The 23125-nt window shown below is 36.5% G+C and overlaps 1 protein-coding gene across 5 annotated transcripts in view; it reads right to left on the reverse strand.

The window, feature by feature from the left end:
- LOC114240588 (inward rectifier potassium channel 2) overlaps positions 1-23125 on the reverse strand; it is a 63328-nt gene that overhangs the window by 20894 nt on the left and 19309 nt on the right. For all 5 annotated transcript variants that reach the window (XM_028171174.2, XM_089734414.1, XM_089734415.1 and 2 more), the window contains exon 2: positions 17397-17926. In XM_028171174.2, the coding sequence (XP_028026975.2) occupies positions 17397-17788 (392 nt within the window). In that variant the 5' untranslated portion in view covers positions 17789-17926. The remainder of the gene's footprint in view (positions 1-17396; positions 17927-23125) is intronic.

A 23125-nucleotide genomic window follows, 5' to 3' on the forward strand; every position in this document is an offset into this window, starting at 1 on the left:
CTACCCTTCAAACCGAAACGCATTACTGCTTCACGGCAGAAATAGGCAGGGCGGTGGTACATACCCGCGCGGACTCACAAGAGGTCCTACCACCAGTAATTACGCAAATTATAATTTTGCGGGTTTCACTTTTATTAGAAGATGTTATTCCTTCACCGTGGAAATCAATCGTGAACATTTGTTGAGTACGTAATTCATTAGAAAAATTGGTACCCGCCTGCGGGATTCGAACACCGGTGCATCGCTCGATACGAATGCACCGGACGTCTTATCCTTTAGGCCACGACGACTTCTTTAAAGATACAACTAAAAATGTATGTAGCTGTCAATAATATTAACATATTTATGATTGACCAAATGATTGACACAAGGTGCGTTTAAGTTCTTTAGTTAAACATTCCATTTATGTTTGTCAAATTCGCGCGATATAAAATAACCATTTCGAGTATTATTTCGGTACGAGCTTACGTTTTTGATTGAAAAAGATAGAAGTTAACAGCTCAACATCGAGCGAATCTAATGATTAAGCGCTTGTTCGCGTGTCCGTTATTATTGTCTTCGCCAATTCGTAAAGAAAACAGTATTTTAGTAATTGTTACCGTTTCACTGCCAAACGAAAGAACAAAGTCCGAAAAAAGTATATTCAAAAACGCTTCTCAGCCAAACTGTAATTTCGTGAAATAAAGCACCTGACGTGCGTTTTAATTCTGCTCATTATTTACGCAGCTAAATAGTGTAACGTGTTTAGCATCAGCATCAGTTTCGCATCAGCTAAATGTTAAAATTTTAATAACATTTAACTATAAAATTGAGGCCGTCAGCGCAAAAGTGGCCTATGCTTACCATAGTATGGAGGCAATTAGGTTTGAATTTTCATGAATTTGAATTTAAGTAGGCAAAAAAACAATACGCGCAAAAATAATGCTTACAAAGCTATCTGTTATCTATGGGTGAAACTATGGATAGGCCGGTTTTGCATCAAAATTTATTATATTTAAATAAATTCCAATATACGTCATATAAGTTTGAATAAAAAAAATTGTGGGTTAGGCCACTTTTGCGCTGATGGCCTCTAATATGCTCTCAAACGTACTATCAAATCGGCTCTTCCAAAATATACATGTAATTTGAAAGCATTGCATAGTTTTATTTTACTGAAGCCCGTAGATGTCAAAACTCGACTACTATTCTTAAGACATGAAGTGAAAAGATCGGTTGTATATCTAAGGGGACAGCTAGCACGTGTCAAGCCAGTGCGAAACGGTTTTGCGGTAGAAATATTAGATATGATTACTGCGCGGTAAGTATCTCCCTTAAAAAATGAAGTTTCAATGAAAGTTTTAATCAATTTTTTATAACCTGGTGGTAGGACTTCTTGTGAATACTGGTGGTAGGACCTCTTGTGAGTACGGACGGGTAAGTACCACCACCCTGCTTATTTCTGCCGTGAAGCAGTAATGCGTTTCGGTTTGAAGGGTGGGGCAGCCGTTGTAACTATGCTGAGACCTTAGAACTTATATCTCAAGGTGGGTGACGCATTTACGTTGTGGATGTCTATGGGCTCCAGTAACCACTTAACACCAGGTGGGCTTTGAGCTCGTCCACCCTTCTAAGCAATAAAAAAAACAGGTTCATTGGAGTCTTTTCCTTTTTTTTTTTTTTTTTTCCTACCTATGCTGATAGCCTTGAGAGGCTATTTCAGCTTCACCCTAACGTGTGTAGGTGTGCTCACGGGGCTCAAATCGGAGAGTTGCTAACACTGACCCTAGCAAGAGCAGTGCTTCGCAGAATCTACCACCGGATCGGAAACGCGACCCACTGAGAAGATCCGGCGAGAAACTCAGTGGGCTGTGTCTATGGGTTAATTCACTTATCGAGCCCTTCGTCGCAAGCGACGAGTTCGACGAGGACGGTGACCGGTGCTTGTGGTGCCTAAAAGCACCGTTAATGGATCGGGAGGATCCGTAATGACGTGCTTTGGGCGACGTCGACTGTTTACCATTCGGTCTACAGGATCGGGTATGTAGTTTCCAGCGGCCACGACAAGAGGGTTCTCATGTCGTGCCGCCTTCTCGAAATGGCGCAATGATGCCGACTGTAGATACTTACTGACAGAGTCGAGCTCCAGGTCATCGTGGAGATCCACGTTCCTCAGGAACCATGGTGCTCCGACGGCTATCCTGCAGAATCGGGATTGAATAACCTGAAGGGGCTTCAAGTTGGTGCGGGCTGCGTGAGCGAACACTATGCTTGCATACGTCATAACGGGGCGTATGCAAGTTTTGTAGAGAGTTACCTTATTACGGAGGGACAGTTTGCTTCGCTTGCAAAGCATAGGGTAGAGACGTCCTAATATGAAGGCGGCACGGTCGCGTACCGTTTTAATATGGGGACGGAATGTCATCCCTCTGTCGAGGGTGACGCCTATGTATTTGACCTGCGAGGCCCACGGTATGGACTGGCCAAAGAGAGTGACGGGGCTAACGGCGGAGGTGTTTGCGCGCCTATTAGGGAGTGGGATGCTCGAAGTGGTATTCGGAGGGCGACCCCTTTTGAAGAGCACCGCTGTGCTTTTCGTGGGGTTGATGTCGATGCGCCACTTCCGGAACCACTGTCCCATGGTGGCTACTGCGATCTGGAGTCACCGATGCAGCAACGACATCTTCCTACATGAGTAGTAGATAGCCGTGTCATCGGCGAAGAGCGCTAGATGGGTCTCCGGAGACCGGGGTATATCATTGATATACAAACTAAATAATAACGGGGAGAGCGCGGAGCCTTGCGGGACTCCGGCAGTCAGATGACGGGGGCGAGAGCGAGTTCCCTCTACTCGATATCGAAACAAACGGTTCGACAAGAAGTCTCGTATGATGAGCACGAGTCTGTCTGGCACTCCCATGTTGTACAGTTTGTAGATCAAACCGTTGTGCCAGACTTTGTCGAACGCCTTCGCGATATCGAAGAAGAGGGCGCCGGTCGGGATTTGTTTACGCCTATTTAGCCCTATTAAGATGTGCTCCGTGAGGCGGTGCACTTGTTGTACGCACGAGTGCTTAGCGCGGAATCCAAAAGTCTTTTCCGATGATGAGCTCACAGTACGCACTACGATTTTAGTTTTTTTTTGTTGCAAATAACAAAATTGTATTGATTGTTAGTTTTTGCCGACGCAGTCTTCGGAAACCGTGCACTGTATCGTGCTTGCTACTTTGTAAAGCTAACAAAGCATTTTTTTTTCTCTTGCGGGTTCAAAGAACAATGGTATTATATATTTTCATGTTAGTGTTTAAATAATACGGGGTTATATTGCATTCGCTATGTTGTTTCTAAATGGGTTCTAAATTTCAGTCATATTTGATGAACAATGCCAAGACCGAAATAGTCGAAATTGAAGTAAAAAAAGAAATAGTACATATTTTTGTAAAAAGTTAAAAGTATAATTTTTTATCGAATTAAAGAATGGAAGAGATTTTTTTTATTTTACTCTTATTCATTACAGTTAAAATTCTATATAGATACCTATTCTTCATATTCATTTTGTTATATTTCATTTTAACTTCAAACTGGCTGAACTTCGCTCGCTATGAAATAAAACGAGGGGCACTGTTGCCAAGTCGCAGAAACTGTTGTAGATTCGGGTGACAAGTGTGTCGGAAATAGCAGTTAGTAATCTCAATATAATTTTACATGCTGAAAACGACTGCTCTAATTTTATAGTTACGCTATTCGATAATAGATGGCTCTGATCATCACAAACCTTCCTTTTTAAATAACAAGATGCATACGTCTTATCTAAAAATAAAAATCCAAGGTAGATTGTCGTCATTTAACTTTGACTTAGTCAGACAAACACTTCCTGGTGAAATTGCAACAAAGATTACAAATGCGTTATTATATCTTAATTGTTAAAATAAATTCATTAGATGTTCTCCAAATGGTCTGATTAATTCACCAAAACCTACTTGGCGATGGGATTGGTGCATTACTCCACTTAATTGCGGTTTGCGTGTTGTATGATCATCCTAATTTATTTAGTAATTTCATATATGATTTAAGCAATACGAAAGTAACTGAATACTAAATTGAAACTTTTCAGTTTATTGTTCATAGAACTACTATCTCCCAAGCCTAACCTTGTAATTAAAAAGTTGATTAACTACCGCACAATATTGGGTGAATAATGAAACACAAATACAATAATTAGCAGCTATTTTTGCAGAATATTTTTACTCAGGAACTCTAAAAATAAATTTATAATATACTAGAAAAAATACCCATGAAGATTATTGATGACAGCACCATCTATTGGTTTCTAGTGACAGCACTAAAATTACAATGATGATTAATTTTGGAATACAACCGAGCCTCATGTGACATCGAATATCCAAAAGTATTTTTAACGGACTCTACGGTTCATTGGTCTTTGAACTGGTTCACAAATCTGAGTCACGTATCTTTTTTTTCTAAAACTATGAATCCTAACGTCCAACAGAATAAAAAATTGAACAAAAACTCATGACCAATTTCAAGAAGACGGAAGGTAAATTATATTCTTTATCAATGGAAAATTTTTCAAGAAATATACCGAACAATTATGTACAACACATTTATACGCTATTACTATTAGACAAAAGAATAACATTGTGAACGTGTTGTATAGATTATTTAAATTCTTTCAGTATGTTGCATTCGGAAATTTAAATTTATTCGTAAACTTCTGAAAAATCATAGTAATTATTTCGTGAATTTAATTAATTATTATTATACCTATCCAACTTAAGTTTGTGTTTGATTTTATACAACTTTGGGAAAATAAAATAATCAATTTGAAAGAAATCCGTTTTAAATAGGGATCCGTAGAAATATTTAATTAGGGGTATTTGAATGTAGACATATTGCGGAATAGTGTTGTGCAACAAATGTGTCTTACTTTTTATCTAAACACAATTAAACTAATAGTTATTTAGGGGACTATTGAATTTATTCAAAGCGAGTTCACGTCCGTGACTCAGTTATTGCATAACGGTTACATACAGACAGTCACTGTTTTATATAACACTATGTCCATACTAAACGACTAATGGGTGATGAGAGATTATGTACCACTCCCAATGGAACTACAACAGGTTGTAAAATGTCAAAACAAGTCCCATTTATTTCTCTATACATTCTTCTTCTATACATTATGCCTACGACGATTGGTTATTGATTTTTTAAAAGACGAAGACCGAACATTCCTAAATAGCAGATTTTTTTTTTAAATTGCTTATATGGGTGGACGAACTCACAGCCCACCTTCTGTTAAGTGGTTACTGGAGCCCATAGACATCCACAACGTAAATGCGCCACCCACCTTGAGATATAAGTTCTAAGGTCTCACTATAATTACAACGGGTACCCCACCCTTCAAATCGAAACGCATTACTGCTTCACGGCAGAAATAGGCGGGGTGGTGGTACCTACCTGTGCGGACTCACAAGAGGTCCTACCACCAGTACAATATAATAGTAATAAAATTAAAATAACATTAGATCTTAATCAAAAGAAAGTTTACATCACAATAACTTACAAATGTATTTGTATACTAGATTAGTATAGTTTTAAAATAATAAGGCAAAAAAATGAGGATTGAGTCTAACTGAAATCCTAAAAACGACAATATTTTGTTGTATTTAATTGAAGTTGTTAAAACAAATTTTATAAATGGCGTTTTATGAGAAGCTATGACGAGTTGACTTGTGAACTTTTCAATCAAGACGTATTGTAAACAAACGCATACATTGATATCAATCCTTGTGCATAATAATAATAATAAAATCGGGGACAAGTCACACAAGGTCATCTGGCCTCAAACTTTTATTCCTTGTACTATTGGAATCAGGGATTGATATACACACTTAAAAACGTTTATATATGCATATATCAAACACCCAGACGAAAAGTAGACACACCCATTCATTACATGGATTGTTTACCTGATGTGTGGATCGAACTCACAACTCTCAGCCAGCAGTCAGAAGCGCTAACTACTACACCACCGAGCCAGTCAGTGAATATATTTTTAATGCATAACGTAAAAGATGCAGTACAGTACCCGGCGATAAATATTGCACATCGACCGTAGGAAAGAGACGGTTAATTTTTGCTTCGTAGAGCGTTATACCTGTCGCACATTACCTAATTGACATTTAATCTCCATAGATACCGGATTGTTAGTGTTTCGTCGCACACAGGTGACGCCCTACAACAAAAACAAAATTAGACGACTGTCTCTTTCTAAATATCGATGTGCAATATTTATTGCCTGGTACAGTAATACATTTAAAATTAAATTCTTGTATAGTTCAATATTTGACATAAACGTTAAAGTTAACGTTTCGAGAAATTTTAAAATGAAACTATATTTTCAATTTATTTTGTAAATAGCGGATTCGTGACAAAATCCATCCTATAGAAAAATCCTATCATTTGGCTGCTTCGTTTCGACGCGAAACAAAGACAAACAAACACAATTCTACGTTTGAAATATTAGAAAAGTTTGGATTTGTAACGCAGTTGTTACTACCGATGTGTATTCTCAGTATCATTGTTTGAGATATTATGACTTCATCACACATTCACGACATTAACAACGTAAGTCAAAACAAGTGGAAAAACTCCATATTTCTAAACATCAAATTCTTTTTTATAAGATTAACTAATATTGAATTAGTAAAGATAGAGTTTTGTTAAGTGTTTTCAAATTTACATTACACTCGGTATCAAGTATTTGAACATCTTCTGATTGTGAATAAATTCAGAACTATGTATGCTTTTTTCACTCCAGAAAGAATGTAAGCACTGATAAATCTTTTATAAGGCACAAACAAAAACGGTTTATTTTATTTTTGGAAAAAAGAATTCCTTGTGTACCCTTTATTTGAATTACTTCTATCTGTCACCGGTATTATAATTCAAAATTTATCTAAGTACCGTTGCAATATTTACAGACCTAGATTTCGCGGATGTCTGCCTAACTGTCAAATAAACCTCATTTTACTTATTTTTAGTGTTTGTAAAAAGGAGAGATGGGCACGTTTTGAGGCTGTTGTTATACTTTCTACAAGAGTGTGTTTGCACGATGTTAGACTTCCTATTTGAGGATTTTTTCGAGAAGAGAAAGTGTTTCATATGTCTTGAGCGGCAGACGGCACACAAGTGGTCAACCTCGCTCATTAACAATGGCAATACTATGAGCACAGCTAAAACGTAGTCTAGCACTTGAAGAAGAATGTCATACCGCTGAGGGACCACCATAAAGCGATGCTCCCCAACGTGAGGCTCACGCACCACAAGGGGGCAATTTGATAATTAAGGATTAGGCAATCGTACTAAATTAATAAAGAAAATCTGCATTAAAATTATTTTCAGAATTAGAATTTCAGTTTTTTGTTATGTATTTAGAAATATTACTTACTGTGTTTTGATAACAATTTCATAGTGATTTCTTCCTAAAACCATTTATGTTTCTTAAGTGAACAAATCAATTTTTTTATGTTAAAAATTATGTATAGGGGCCATAAAAATTTTAGAAATGTTACAGTAGGGAATGGCACAAAAAAGTTTGGGAAACACTGCCATAAAGTGTCCTTTTAGCTGAAGCACCGTTCATTCCATAACCATCAAAAATAGTCCTTGGAAAGTACTGTATAGAGTTATAGGGCTTAGGGATTTTGCTGCGGTGGCGTGTAGTGCGGTGTTAAAATGAAGATGGCGGATCCTCAGCAAAAATCCCGAATAACAACACTATTCAAAATACATTATGGTATGATTAGTATATTAACGTTTTTCCTGTCTTACATACATTATTATAGTATGTATAACTAACGACCTGCCCTCGCTTCGCTATGGGATAATTTAATTTATTATTGATTACGAAAATAATACGTCAGATGTTTTTTCCTACTTACTTGACACTTCGTTATATTTTTGGTACATGGTCCTAGCACACTTACTGGTGGTAGGACCTCTTGTGAGTCCGCACGGGTAGGTACCACCACCCTCCCTATTTCTGCCGTGAAGCAGTAATGCGTTTCGGTTTGAAGGGCTGGGCAGCCGTTGTAACTTTACTGAAACCTTAGAACTTATATCTCAAGGTGGGTGGCGCATTTACGTTGTAGATGTCTATGGGCTCCAGTACCTACTTAACATCAGGTGGGCTGTGAACTCGTACACCCACATAAGCAATAAAAAAAAAATTGGGTAATTCACACTATATCTCCTATAAATAGCCTTTGTGCTATTCTGAAGTGTAAGCTATATTATTGTAAAGTTTCTTCAAAATGCATCCAGTAGTTTTTGCGTGAAAGAGTAACAAACATACATCCGCACATTCTTAAGGCTTCGTCAAACAGAACGCGTAATTAGCGCGCGTCAGAGCGCTAAGGTGACGGCGCGCTATGACGCCGAGATGTGTTGTATTACTATGGTAACACACCGTCAAACAGAGCGCCAGCGCTATAAGTACGCAACGCTCTGTCGCAGCGTTAGGGCTTTTTGACAGTATATTACCATAGTAGTACAGCACATCTCGGCGTCATAGCGCGGCGTTAGTTTAGCGCTCTGACGCGCGCTACGCTATGAATAGCACGGCGTCAGTTTAGCGCTCTGACGCGCGCTAATTACGCGTTCTGTTTGACGAAGGCTTAACGTTCTGACGCGCGCTAAGTACGCGTTCTGTTTGACGAAGCCTTTACAAACTTTCGCGTTTATAATATTAGCTGGATTGTATGAGTACGTATTTTCCTTTCCAGATGTTACTATATTCATAATTTATTTTTTCGTTTAAAAAAAAACACTATAGTTAACAGTTTCTATACTTACTCGAACGTAAACAACTGTAAAGTTTTACAATTTATGTATTGATTGATCTGTTTCTTACATTTATTATTGTAAAAACTTAAAAAAAAAACAAACTTGTGTACCTAAATTTACGGACGGAAAATTTATTAGACAGTTTTAGTCTACATGAAATGTTACGAGTGATGGACCAACAAAGGAATGCCGTAAAACAAGATTACCTAATTACAAAAACATGGTTCATTTTCAATCTGACTTCTGGCTAGTTTGCTTTGCAGTCTTTGGAGTACACCGATAAATCCTTGTTCTACTTTATGGGAGTGATGGTATGACTCTCACAGCATACTAAACACGGATACCTACTTATAGGTACTATCTTACTTGTGTACAACGAATAATAAATCGTAAGCTACTATTAAGTACTTCGAAAGTATGGGAACGTCACGTGGGCGCAAATATGTATTATCTATACTTCTATACTATAATAATATTATAAAGTGGAAAGATTTGTTTGTTTGTTTGTATTGAATAGGCTCCGAAACTACTGAACCGATTTGAAAAATTCTTTCACTGTTTGGAAGCTACACTATTCCAGAGTAACATAGGCGATAATCTTTTTTGAAAAAATATTAGGGATCCATACTAAAACTCCAATAATGTAACCCAAGGTGTAATAAAATTACCTAAAATATTCTTTACATTGCGTGCCCTCCGAAAACTATTGATGATAGAATAAAATAATGTACTACGACTTTGTAGAACACAATATTATTTACAAAAAGTGTCGCGTCAGCATACGTCTAACTATTATAGTTATGCCGCAATAAGTGTTCTTTTATTTAAAATAAATAAAATAACGTCCAATATCGTTGAAATGTTTGTTAAATACCCGAGCGGAGCCGGAGCGGGCCGCTTGTGATGACTAATTTTGTAGATCCCAAATATAAAGATTTTAAATGTAGTGTTGAAATGTAATTATTGCTTTGAAGTGCAGCGTCGATTGCACAGACTCCATCGACCGCAGAATATACAATAGCAGAAACCACTGCATCGGTCCATTGTTCGTTTTCAGAGATTACTTTGGCCTATTTCCCATTAACTATGGAATGAAAAACTCGTGTGCGCTCCAGCAGCGGTGCTAGCTATGTTTAAAAATAATTTTATTGCTTGTTGACTACAACAAGAACGGATACATATCACGTCCTTCAGCATTACTGTGTGCCTAGTGCGAGTTTTTTAACGTTCTCGATAGCGTAAAAGTTAGTTCATATTTGTATAGAATGGCATAGTTTGCCTACGTTTCCCACTAGGGGCGCTGTTCCAACTGCATACAAAACTGTTTTTTTTTTTTGTAATCCTACCTAAGGTGATAGCCTTGAGAAGCTATATCAGCGGAACCTTAACTAGTAGGTGAGCTCACGGGGCTCAAACCTGACGAAGTTGTTAACACGAACCCTACCATGAGCCGTGCTTCGCAGAATCTACCACCAGATCGGAAACGCGACCCATTGAGAAGATCCGGCGCGAAACTCAGTGGGCTGTGTCTGAGGGTTAATTTACTCGTCGAGCCCTTCGTCGCAAGCGACGGGTTCGACGAGAACTATGACCGGTGCTTGAGGTACCTAAAAGCACCGTTAGTGGATCGGGAGGATCCGAAATGACGTGTTTGGGGCGACGTCGACTGCTTTCCATTCTGTCCGCAGGATCGGGAATGAGAAAAGTGGGTTAACCTTTACGCTATCGAGAACGTTAAAAAACTCGCACTAAGCACGCTGTACATTTTTCACTAGATTGGAGATAGATTAGTGGACCGTTACACAGATTAGTTTTGTTTTGATCGCCTCATTGGTCTCGCCAATAGACTAACGGGTTGCTCAACAAGATGCCGCCCGCACTTCAAATCTCCACAAGCACGCATCAACTGACGTGGAATTACAGTCCTTAAATAGTTTCGGGTCAGCGTATGATTGCGAAACTGTTTCAATGAATTTTTATATAATTTTTTTTCTCTATATTTCCTATAAATTTGCACATCACTAATTGCGCGACATATTTGTGACTTTTAGTTACTAATAGCATCACTGATTTGATTTCTAACAAAAAAAAAAAATTACAGCAACCCCATTGATTGTATCAATTACCTATGCATGTAATATAGATCACATATACACGTAAAAATAAATATATGCATACCTAGCATGATCTTTTCGTAAATCCCTTAAGCTCGAACTTCTAGAAAAAGTTATGCGATAGAGGATAGACAGTACTTAACAAATATTATTTCTGAGTGAATTTGAATGCTTTGAAGTTATTTAGGCAACTTCACTGTGTAGGATAAAAATATGTTGGTCATCTTTTACGAAAATATACCGAGAATATTAATTAGGATCAATGTTAATCTTCATGCTCACCGAGAAGCTCTGCTTAATGCAAAGAAAAATAAATGACGTTATATTTCAGAAGGGATGAATGAATTTGGCAGAACCGGTCGCTGTACCCACTTGTATCAGCTGTATTGCTTACGTGAGCTTGTATGACTGCTTAATCACCTCAAACCCGTAACGTAATTTATGGTATAAAAATACACGGATTATAATACGTATGCGGTCTGTAAAAACCATACAAAGCGTTTTCGTATTTTATCCGTCACGATCAGCATGTGGTTCTTGTTCAAATATATAATTAATACATTATTTAAAATGATTAATAAGAACAAAGAAAAGGCTTTTTGGTTACGACGTCTGTTTATTCCTCAATATTAAACACATACATCTTTTCCAGATCATTTTTGTATTTGAAAACGGTCGACTGTTTGTTTTTAGTGATAAGAAATGTAATTATTGTTTTGGGTAACAATAAAGTACATTCTAGTCGAGGTATTTGTTTTGCTAGTATAAAAATATATCTATCTCTATATACGTAATATGAGATACGCAACATTTTACTTGTAAATATTTTATTTTTTCCGTTGTTATTGGTAGTCATATTGAGTTCAATGCCATCAAAGAGGTAGATATTTTGGTGCTCTAAGTGAACACTGTGAGCATTCGTAACGAGACTTAGAGGTCACGGACGTGTCCACTGAAAAATGGAGGTCAATGAATGCACACTTTCATTTAGGTACATAAAATTCATAGTCATCAATCATTATTCGTTTGCGAACGTAAAGCGTTTGCTGTTTCTAACAGAACAAAAAAAATATCGTGGTCTGCAGAAATTGTTTGGGTAAGGAAAATATCGGATTAATTACTACATTGAATAAGCAGTATATTCTTTACCCTAATTACTTTTCATTTACCCTTTTTTTGTGTGGCCTGACGCAAGCTAAAACTAAGAAAACCAACTAGTTGATAAATATATTTTTTCTTACGATATGTGTGCTATTTTCTATATAATTCCTCAATTAAGATCTTACTTATTAAGATATAATACAGCTCCTGAACAGATGCATATTTTGTTTCTTATTTTTTGTTAACACAGGTGAGCAGACATGCAGATTATCATCTGATATTATGCAGTCCACCAAACCTACAGAAAGGACAATTTGAACACACCGGCCCACTTTGAAGCATTATAATTAAGTCAAAGGTGTATTGGAATTGGCGAGGCTGGTGGAGAATACTTAACGGTAGACAGCGGCTTGGCTCTGTCCCTGGTATTGCTGAAGTCCATGGGCGACGGTAACCACTTACCATCAGGTGGGCCGTATACTCGTCTGCCTACAAGGCCAATAAAAAAATAGATTGTAAAAAAATATTAAGAAGCCAATTAGATTAGCCAATTTAGATATTGAGTTCCACGTTAGTAACAGATTCATAATATAAAAAAGATGTTCGGTCGGTTAGTATAAATTTTCAACGATATCTTTTTTATAGTTCAAGTGATATGAATTACTCAGCTTCTGTGTTGTATAACGCTATAAGTATTATTTTAGGCATGATTCATTCGTATGACGTCATCTGAATTAGAGATTAGAATTAGAGTTGATTTTCTGGAACTAATTCGATTTTTCTTATTAAAGTTATTACGTAAGCAAAGGGTCGAATAAAAAGGTTTTTGTAGTTTATTATTAGTGTTTGGTTTTGTGTGTTTCGTCTCTTTTGATGTCTTGTTTTTTTTATCTTTTAATGAATGAAAATTCTTTCAGCGTTTATAAGGACGAACTTCTGTAGATTGATATTTAGAATTTAATAAATGATGTCGTTGTCTTTGATTGTAAATAAAAAAATCCAATATTCGTACGATTTTTTTAAATATGATTATCTAAAGTAAATTCCCAAAAAAAATGTGGTAAAATCATTGTCGTAGTCCGTTAAGTGATCGAAAATAGTTTTAAATACAAATCTATGTACATTAGTTTTTAAATTTGTTACTAGAACATTATCAAAGCGGTTTCGTCACGAGTTTGTTTTGAAACATTAAAACCACTTTAGTAACTGGCAATCTTTTCATGATTTCTCGACTGACAATGATAACAATTAAAAAAATATATATATATTTATCTTTGTTAACGAAAATCTTCTTCAATGAAGTCCTAAAAATACTGCCTTCGTATTTGTTATTATATTTGCCAAAGAAAATGTTCTTAAAGTCCTGAAGAGATTGCCTTCGTTTTGTTATGAAACCATTCATGATTTATATGAAATTGTACAGTTGAAATCACGTCTATAAAATACGTCTTTCAACCAATTAATCTCTTTTCCTATTATGAATAAAATAATGTCGCCGTAAGTAAGAATTCTGAAAATAAGCTTTTCATATTCTCAAACAATAGCTCAAACAAAAAGGAATACGTTAGTTTATAATAACAAAGGCAGATGACACATATTCGTGTGCATCATTAATAGCAAACATTTTCTTTTCAGAATTTTCCCCGAATACATTTTATGACACTAAACGTGTTCTAAGATTTACTGTTTATTCAGCCGACTACTTGCATTGTGTTTAGCACCTCGCCTTTCAATAGATGTATACGTGCTTGTAATTATTATATATAGTAAAAACAAGTATGTACGTTCATACAAGTATACCTACACTTATATACCTTCATACAATTATACACTTATGTACAAGTATGTACTTCAGTGGTTCATTTTTGAATTATTATTTATATTGATTTATTAAACTCGACCACACAAAGTCGTGACGTATATAGGTGTGACGTGGGTCTCGAAAAGGCGTTTTCAGAGAAAACGATATATATACTTAGATTCTGATTCACAATTCAGCTGAGGGCTGATCACTTTCTTATCCATTTGTAGTAGAAATATCTTCACATATCTTTCTATTTTAGTCCATAATTACAAAGCTCCAAGGTCGATTTTAATTTTGCATTTAGTCGCGCCGTGCTTTTTGCAGTATCTCAGATCAAATGGAAACCACATTTTAAATTGGAATTAAATTGTGATTAAGCGTTGAGACCTTTACAATTCCTATTGTTATATAAACAGTGAAATCTATTCGTTTTAAATCTGGCAACTGTAATTAAAGATTAGCAATTTTCAACTTAAAGTCCGTGAATTAAGACTCCGTTTACACAAGCATCGAATGCGAATTAGCGAAAGTACCGGGAAATAATATTCATATATCTGGTATAAACAAACATTACAAATTTCGCCAAAACGATACGACGCGTTTGTGTGTCTTAATCTTCTTGTCGATTATCGCCCCTTCAGTAAAGGAGAGTGTGTGAGATGCAGACGAGACTTTCAAGACGCGCTCATGTCATCAGACCGTTTTAAGACAATGTGATACAAAAACGAAACAATGTATTTCGAAATTAAACAAAGCAGATGTTAATTGACCTAATTAAGATAATTTTTTTCCAACCTAATATAAGCTGAGAGCCTTTAGAGGCTATATCAGCGTAACCTTAACTAGTAGGTGAGCTCACGGGCTCAAACCTGACAACGTTGCTAACACGAACCCTACCAAGAGCCGTGCTTCGCAGAATCTACCACCGGATCGGAAACGCGACCCACTGAGAAGATCCGACGAGAAACTCAGTGGGCTCTACTTGAGAATTCATCACATACCAGAGCTAAACAGCTGTAGTTTTAAACTAACCAACTGTTCTTCGACTTGACGAAATAAACTCCTCAAGTAGGCGTGACCGGTAACGTTGTTAAACTAGTCCGAGAATAATATTGAAATCTGGGTCGTCTGTTCTGAAACGAGCTATAGCAGGTAAGTAGGAAATCCTTATTATGTATTTGAGGACGGGATAGGACGAATGCTATTTTTATGTAATTATTCACTGAAGTCACTTGAGCTGTTATGTAAATTGATCTAGGCAGATCACGATTTTTCATTATTTTTGATATATTGCTTAGATGGGTGGGCGAGCTCACAGCCCACCTGATGTTAAGTGGTTACTGGAGCCCATAGACATCTACAACGTAAATGCGCCACCCACCTTGAGATATAAGTTCTAAGGTCTCAGTATAGTTACAACGGCTGCCCCACCCTTCAAATCGAAACGCATTACTACTTCAAAGCAGAAATATTTGATATTATACCGTCAATATATTATAGAGTATAGAATTCTAGCCGTTAGCTCATTTGCTATGCTAAGAAAACGGGCGAACACAGAGTTCATTTAACTCAAATACAAAATGTAAATTTTAATTAATTGTTTGAAGTAAGTCTTATACTTGAATAAAAACTGCGTATCTCGAACCCAAATAAATGCATTCTGAACTAAAATATAGACAGTACGTGCGTATTAAGGACCATGAAGTACATATATTCAATTGGATCATCTGAGAATCCTCAACTGGTTAATAAGGAAAATCAAATGACGTTGAAAAAGAAGCATGTAATTGCTTATGTTTTATGGTTTGTTAACTTTACAATCAACTTCAAACATTTGTCAAAACATTGGTAAAACATTGGCCACACGCTGACCAGCTTATGCCAATAAAAACATTTCGCGTCAAACCATTCTTCATCATCTTCGATGTTATGGAAGTGAATGGCCTCGTGTCGATCTTTAAACACTCGTGACGTGAATCCGTCCAATCGTTATAAAGACATATAACTAACTATCTATTGACATTACTTTCTATAATAAAACCTTTCTGAGCTGACCGGCACGAATTACAGCTTAAGCATCAGTGAACAATAAACAATCTTACGAGTTTCACATTATTTAAAGTGGAAACTGATCCATAGCTTGAATTTTTAGTTTTAAAATGAATTACTAGAGGATATTTTAAAAATTTACTCAAATGTTAACTTGGAAATCTTAATGATGTCAGAAATTTGGTTCTCACTCTATACCACTCTGTAGTGAGTTAAAACTTCGCATTAAATGATTCAATACTCTCAAAGGTTTATATGATAATAATAATAATGGCAATAACGATACGATTGTATTAATTGAGGTTGAATGACCAAAGAATACGACGCACCTATTAAATATTTTAAGAAAACGTTAATAGCAGAGATCTCGAAAATTAGTATAGGAAGCAAATCTAGTGATAGACATTGAGGTTAATTCCGAATCCAATTCAATGTTCTTTTAAACGAATCCAAGTTGTAATTGGATAGTTCGTATCAATAACAGCCCAGGGAAATTTGATTGATTGAAAAATAAAATCGCGTGATTTACGACCCAAACGGGTGCTTGGTACTTATCGGTCTATCAATAAAATTGTCTTTGCATTGTTCGCCCAATGTCTAGGCCGGCGTCGGGTTTCCTGTAAATCGCAACACTTCGAAAGAGGACGTCCGTTTCCTTCGAACACCATTATTCATTTGACAAGAAATTTATCGATTGAAATCGTTCGTGACAATTGGCGGTCGCAAGGAACTTTGGCAACGGAAGGACCTTTCGTGGAACACCTCTGGATGTGAAGAAGAAAGTTCTTAGAAACACATATTATGTCGACAATTGTCCTTGTAAACGTGTCGTATTGATTTGCAAATTTATTCTTTGTTATTTCTCTATCTGAACAATTGCGTTCATATGCGTCACATTAATCTAGTCAATTACACATATTACAGGTAGGTCAATTGTTTACTACACAGCCAGCGTTAATAATTACATAATTCAAATGAATATTTAATATTTTATTTCTAAAGCGATATGTGTATTTCTATTCATTTCAAAGTATCAAGATGGTTACGTTAGTGTTGGACTGTCATTGAAGATTGAATAAAATCTGACCGAGACCTTGAAATGAGGGATTAAGCCTCACAGACGCCGCTAAGGCATTTACTCTTGACCTTTCTAGCTATTATTAACAAATTCCTAACTATAGTCGTCCTATTTAACCTAGTACAATTATAAACGTTATCGTACATATCGTTGTGAGGACACTTTACGTGTGGAACGCCTTTAATTTGAATTTGTAATGAGTTGTGTCATGTCTTCGTTTAAATACAAGTGTGGAAAGCGGAAAATGTCAATGTTTATTTCTTTTATCATTCGACAATGGCGTGTGGAAATATAGCATTTATGTTGCACTAGTTACCGTTTTGAGAATTTCTATATTCAAATTCAATTGGATCTGAAATCAATACCTAAACAAAAAGCACGAATAGTCGTTAAAACTTACTTAAGAAGAAGATTGAGGGCACTATCGTTTCTAGTCGTCGGGACGTCCTTGACGCTGGAGGGTTCACTGCGAACGCCACGGAGAGAGAGCCGCAGCTGCCGGGGGATGGAACTGAGGAGGCCGCTGCTATTCCTCCGCTGGTTGAGGCTCTTGGAGCGCGTCAACTTGTTCGCCTCTAAGTCCACGACTCGGGGGTGCGTAGACACCTCCTCCCCGATTCTTGAAATCGTTGCACTCGACGCATTAGTTTTAATTATAGTAGGAACGGCAGTATTAACATCATCCAACAGTTTCTCCCAAGGTGACGTCACGTCCTCCTCCGAAATCGTCTCGAAACTTCGGGGACCGACCGACGATGAGGTCTTGTCAGACATCTTGAAAACACTAAGCATTGAAAGGATAAAGGAACGCAGCACTACAGACACCTACAGGGCACTTCGTCACTTTGGATTTTTAGTTTCTTGACAACACTTCACTCTTATCATAATATCCATTTGTAAATCATAATGTTTGGGGTAGAAATGTTGACACTGAAACAAAAGAGAAATTGAAATTAGAACTCAGAACCGAGGTAGGACCTCTTGAGAGTCCGCGCGGGTAGGTACTACAACCCTGCTTATTTCTGCCGTGAAGCAGTAATGCGTTTCGGTTTGAAGGGTGGGGCAGCCGTTGTAACTATACCTGAGACCTTAGAACTTATGTCTCAAGGTGGGTGGCGCATTTACGTTGTAGATGTCTATGGGCTCCAGTAACCACTTAACACCAGGTGGGCTGTGAGCTCGTCCACCCATGTAAGCAATAAAAAAAAAGTATGCCAGAAACATTATGGTGGAAAATAAAATATTCGTCGTTTTAAACGAAAGTAATTTTTTTTTTTTCGGTAATCAATATAAGTCAATATGAACAGTGATACAAGACTTGTACTTTTGCTGAAACTCCGTCTAGTATGGACAGTTGAAAGGAATCTCAAAACATACGTAGTAATTATCATACATTTTGAAAGTACTAAGACAAAAGAAACTTTCATGTTACGTTTAGAATTTGCAATATTATTTGAGGAGAAAGGTGTATGTTAATGAGACGCTAAATAGCTGCTAACAAAACATACTATTCTTAATAACTAGGTACATATTTTTTAGGCCCGCCGGCTGCCAATTACTGCGTCATTACTAAGAAAATAAAATGACTGGTTATTTATTTTGTGCAAGTTTCACTTGTTTAACTAGCCAATATTGATAGTGGCGCAACAAGCTAGGTTTAGGCATCTTTGTATATTAAAATTAGAAATAACAAAACATAAGATTTCGTTCTTCGAACTCGTATGCTTAAAACGTATTGAATTAGCTTTCCCATTGAGTTTCTCGCCGGATCTTCTCAGTGGGTTGCTAGGGTTAGTGTTAGCAACACTCCGGTTTGAGCTCCGTGAGCTCACCTTTTAGTTAAGGTTACGCTAAAATAGCCTCTCAAGGCTGTCTTAGCTTAGGTAGGAAAAAAAACAATACCAGGTGGGCCGTGAGTTCATTCATCTGTCGATGCTATAAAAAATAGAGTTTGAGCCCCGTGATGATCACCTACTAGTACGATGACGCTGACATTGTCTCTCTAGACTATCAGATTAGGTACGAAAAAAATAAGTTAGCTTTTACTAAACTATATATGTGTGTATGGATGTTGATAGCGGTTTTGATCTAGTTTGTATGAAAGTGAAATTTAATTAAGTCGCGAATCTTTGTTTTCGTAGTAGTGAAAGCGGGCGGCAACACAATTTCAAACTTACGCTATTGAAAGTCTCGTTTATCTATATCTGTATCAAATAAATAAAAATGAATTGCTGTTCGTTAGTCTCGCTAAAACTCGAGAACGGCTGGACCGATTTGGCTAATTTTGGTCTTAAATTATTTCTGGAAGTCCAGAGAAGGTTTAAAAGGTAGATAAATATGAAAATGCTCGGAATTAAATAAAAATAACAATTTTGTTTTTCCTTTGATGTGTCCCCCGTCGGACGGATTTTTTTTTTTTTTTTTATTGCTTAGATGGGTGGACGAGCTCACAGCCCACCTGATGTTAAGTGGTTACTGGAGCCCATAGACATCCACAACGTAAATGCGCCACCCACCTTGAGATACAAGTTCTAAGGTCTCAAGTATAGTAACGACGGCTGCCCCACCCTTCAAACCGAAACGCATTACTGCTTCACGGCAGAAATAGGCAGGGTGGTGGTACCCACCCGCGCGGACTCACAAGAGGTCCTACCACCAGTAATTACGCAAATTATAATTTTGCGGGTTTCATTTTTATTACACGATGTTATTCCTTCACCGTGGAAGTCAATCGTGAACATTTGTTGAGTACGTATTTCATTTGAAAAATTGGTACCCGCCTGCGGGATTCGAACACCGGTGCATCGATCAACACGAATGCACCGGACGTCTTATCCGTTAGGCCACGACGACTACAAAATTTATTCCTTTTGTTTGTTTTAAGTTTATTTTATACAAAAGCTTAGGTCTTTTATTTGTCGATTGAGGCACTACGAAGTCTGCCGGGTCAGCTAGTAATTAATACAACTGAATGCTTGGTTTTAAATAACCTTTAAAAATACTTTTTTACTCTCCTTCAGGATTATATTATATTTTCTTAGGTTTTCGCGAGGCGTAGATTTAATTTAAATTACTTTTAAGGTTAAATCTCGCATTTTATTATATTTTACAGTCTTCCGTAACCAAGTATTGGAAACATCAGTAATAGTGTAATGATCGTAAAACAATGCCAGACTGAAACGTATTTTTATAGTAACTTTTTTTTTTACTATTATTCATACACATAATGTAATGTAAAACACATATTATAAAGCATGTAATATAAAAAAGGCAATATAATATTGATTAACGATTACATAAAATCAAAACACAATAAAAACCATGGTCGGTTGCTATGGTGGAAAGGGTATTAGGTGTTAAGCCCGTAAAGAGGTGGTAAACCCGTGCGGGTAGGTAGTGCTCGTTTTAAATGCCCCACTTAGTTTCTTTAAAACCGAAAATAGTCCAAATTATCTACATTTGAATAAAGGTTTATTATTGTGACGACCTTACCTTGTTAAGTGGCAAGCAAAAAGTACTAGCGATATGCATTTGTTTTTCACAAGTCCTACCACGAATAACTTTTTAGACTATCTACTTCTGCCGATAACAACCATACATTCCGATTTGAAGTGTGCGACAGCCCTTATAGAATGGAACTGAGATTTTGACCCGACTTTACACAATGGATCCTTTAGACGCTATGGTATCTATGGGCTAAGGTAGCTATTTTAGACCAAGTAGACCGTGAACTCTTTCGACCATGTATATAATACAAAAGTAATAAAAAAATACGTTTATATAACGAAAAGTGACGTCTTCCTGACAGACTAGAAAATACAAACAGACAAAGCAGACAAAGCGATTTTGTAAACTGAATAAACACCGCTCAATCAAAGTAAATTAATTGTTACGTAAAACCTAGCTCCATTCGTAGTAGGTAGTATGTACTTTGCAATCGAACAGTCTCATAATTTTGAACAAACTAACCAATTTATGGAGAGGAATTCCAAACACATCTACGCCCGTTGTTATGAATAGTTGGGCACGAATAGTTTTAGCTAAAAACAAAACCTCATTCGACTGTGCAAGTTTGGCGTACCATACATATTTTAGTGCGCGATCACAGGAAATGGTACTTACTGGTGGTAGGACCTCTTGTGAGTCCGCGCGGGTGGGTACCACCGCCCTGCCTATTTCTGCCGTGAAGCAATGATGCGTTTCGGTTTGAAGGCTGGGGCAGCCGTTGTAACTATACTTGAGACCTTAGAACTTATATCTCAAGGTGGGTGGCGCATTTGCGTTGTGAATGTCTATGGGCTCCAGTAACTACTTAACACCAGGTGGGCTGTGAGCTCTTACACCCATCTAAGCAATAAATAAAAAATTTAAAGCACTGAGCGCAATACAAACAGCGTTAAGACCGGAAAATGGTTCGAAATTAGTGAAACACTATACTTATAGGTCGCTAACAGAGAAGATCGTCGTTCGAAGAGTTGTATTTATAACGGAACGTCTGCCAAATGTCCCGCATTCTGCGAATATGGGTCAATGCTCCAGTGCGCTACTGAAGTGGAATGGATCATGGACAAAACTCTCATGTACCCTCAGACTGTAACCCGCAAACGTTTGTATTTTCGTCCCTTAGCACGCGAAATGTCACAAAAAACCTCGAGAAAAATACATTTTCAAGGCTAACGTGTTCACTTCAAATACGACATTACATTGGTTTTAAGAAATTAACAACACACAATTCGTTTTTTGCATATAAAACTAAGGAGTTTGCCATAAAATAATAAATAGCTTGATTACGAAAAAGAAATAAATAATATGTGTTAGCTTATTTTGTAAAGGCATTACAATTAGAATTTATATATTAATACGTGAAGCAAAAACTTTGTATCCCTTTTTACGAAAATTGCGCGGACGGAGGAGTATGAAATTTTCCACCCTTATACAGAATATAGAGAAGAAGTGCACAATGCTAATATTATTTTAAAATAATGCATAAAAGATACATTAAATCAATACAGAAAACATTACACACACTACATACTATGTAGTTGACGCACACACGCATGTATACTATTTATTGTCAAACTTTTGTTCTTGACGTCTGTGGTCAAATTGGGAATAGATTAAATATTGTTGGTCTTTATCAATATTTTTTTATAGAGTAGCCTTGGCGAAATTTGTGATTATAGAAGTATAAAATACAATCATAATAGTGTACAAACTTACAATTCCAGTTAATTATAGTCGAATTTCGACTACTGCGGGACCTCTAGTTATAATAGATTTATATGTGCCGAATGTCTATAGTAGAAATAAAATTAATAATAATAACTTTAGTTCAATTCTAGCTTTATGGAATATGCACATATTTTTTTATTAATTAAGGATGCAATGTTACGTATTTATAAACAGAAAATACTCGTAGCAGCTAGCAGCTTTACAAGAAAAATATCTTTGTGGGAAACAAAGACAATGGCTGCCAAGTATTTAATGACATCTCAGAATCTCCGCATTAATTTGTTTTGTATTATAATGAGCAATTTATTTAAAAAAAATTGTACGAAATGATTAGTTTACATCAGAATAGCTGTCGCTGATTTGCTGATGATTTAATCATAACTGGCAATTTAAATTACTAAGATTGACGTAAGCTTTGTTAATTTTTCAGCAAATCCTGTAGCTTTTCCATTGTACTAGAGGTCCCGCAGTAGTCGAAATTCGACTATAATTAATTGGAATTGTAAGTTTGTACACTATTATGATTGTATTTTATACTTCTATAATCACAAATTTCGCCAAGACTACACTATAGAAAAATATTAATAAAGACAAACAATATTTAATCTATTCTCAATTTGACAACAGACGTCAAGAGCAAAAGTTTGACAATAAATAGTATGCATGCGTGTGTGCGTCAAATACATGGTATGTAGTGTGTGTAACGTTTTCTTTATTGATTTAATATATCTTTTATGTATTATTTAAAAAAAATATTAGCATTGTCCACTTCTTCTCTATATTCTCTATAAGTGTGGAAAATTTCATATCCTCCGTCCGCGGAATTTTCGTAAAAAGGGATACAAAGTTTTTGCTTCACGTATTAATATATATCCATTGTATAGAATGTTACTGAGT

Source organism: Bombyx mandarina, chromosome 17, assembly GCF_030267445.1.
Source record: "Bombyx mandarina strain Sakado chromosome 17, ASM3026744v2".
Lineage (NCBI taxonomy): Eukaryota > Metazoa > Arthropoda > Insecta > Lepidoptera > Bombycidae > Bombyx > Bombyx mandarina.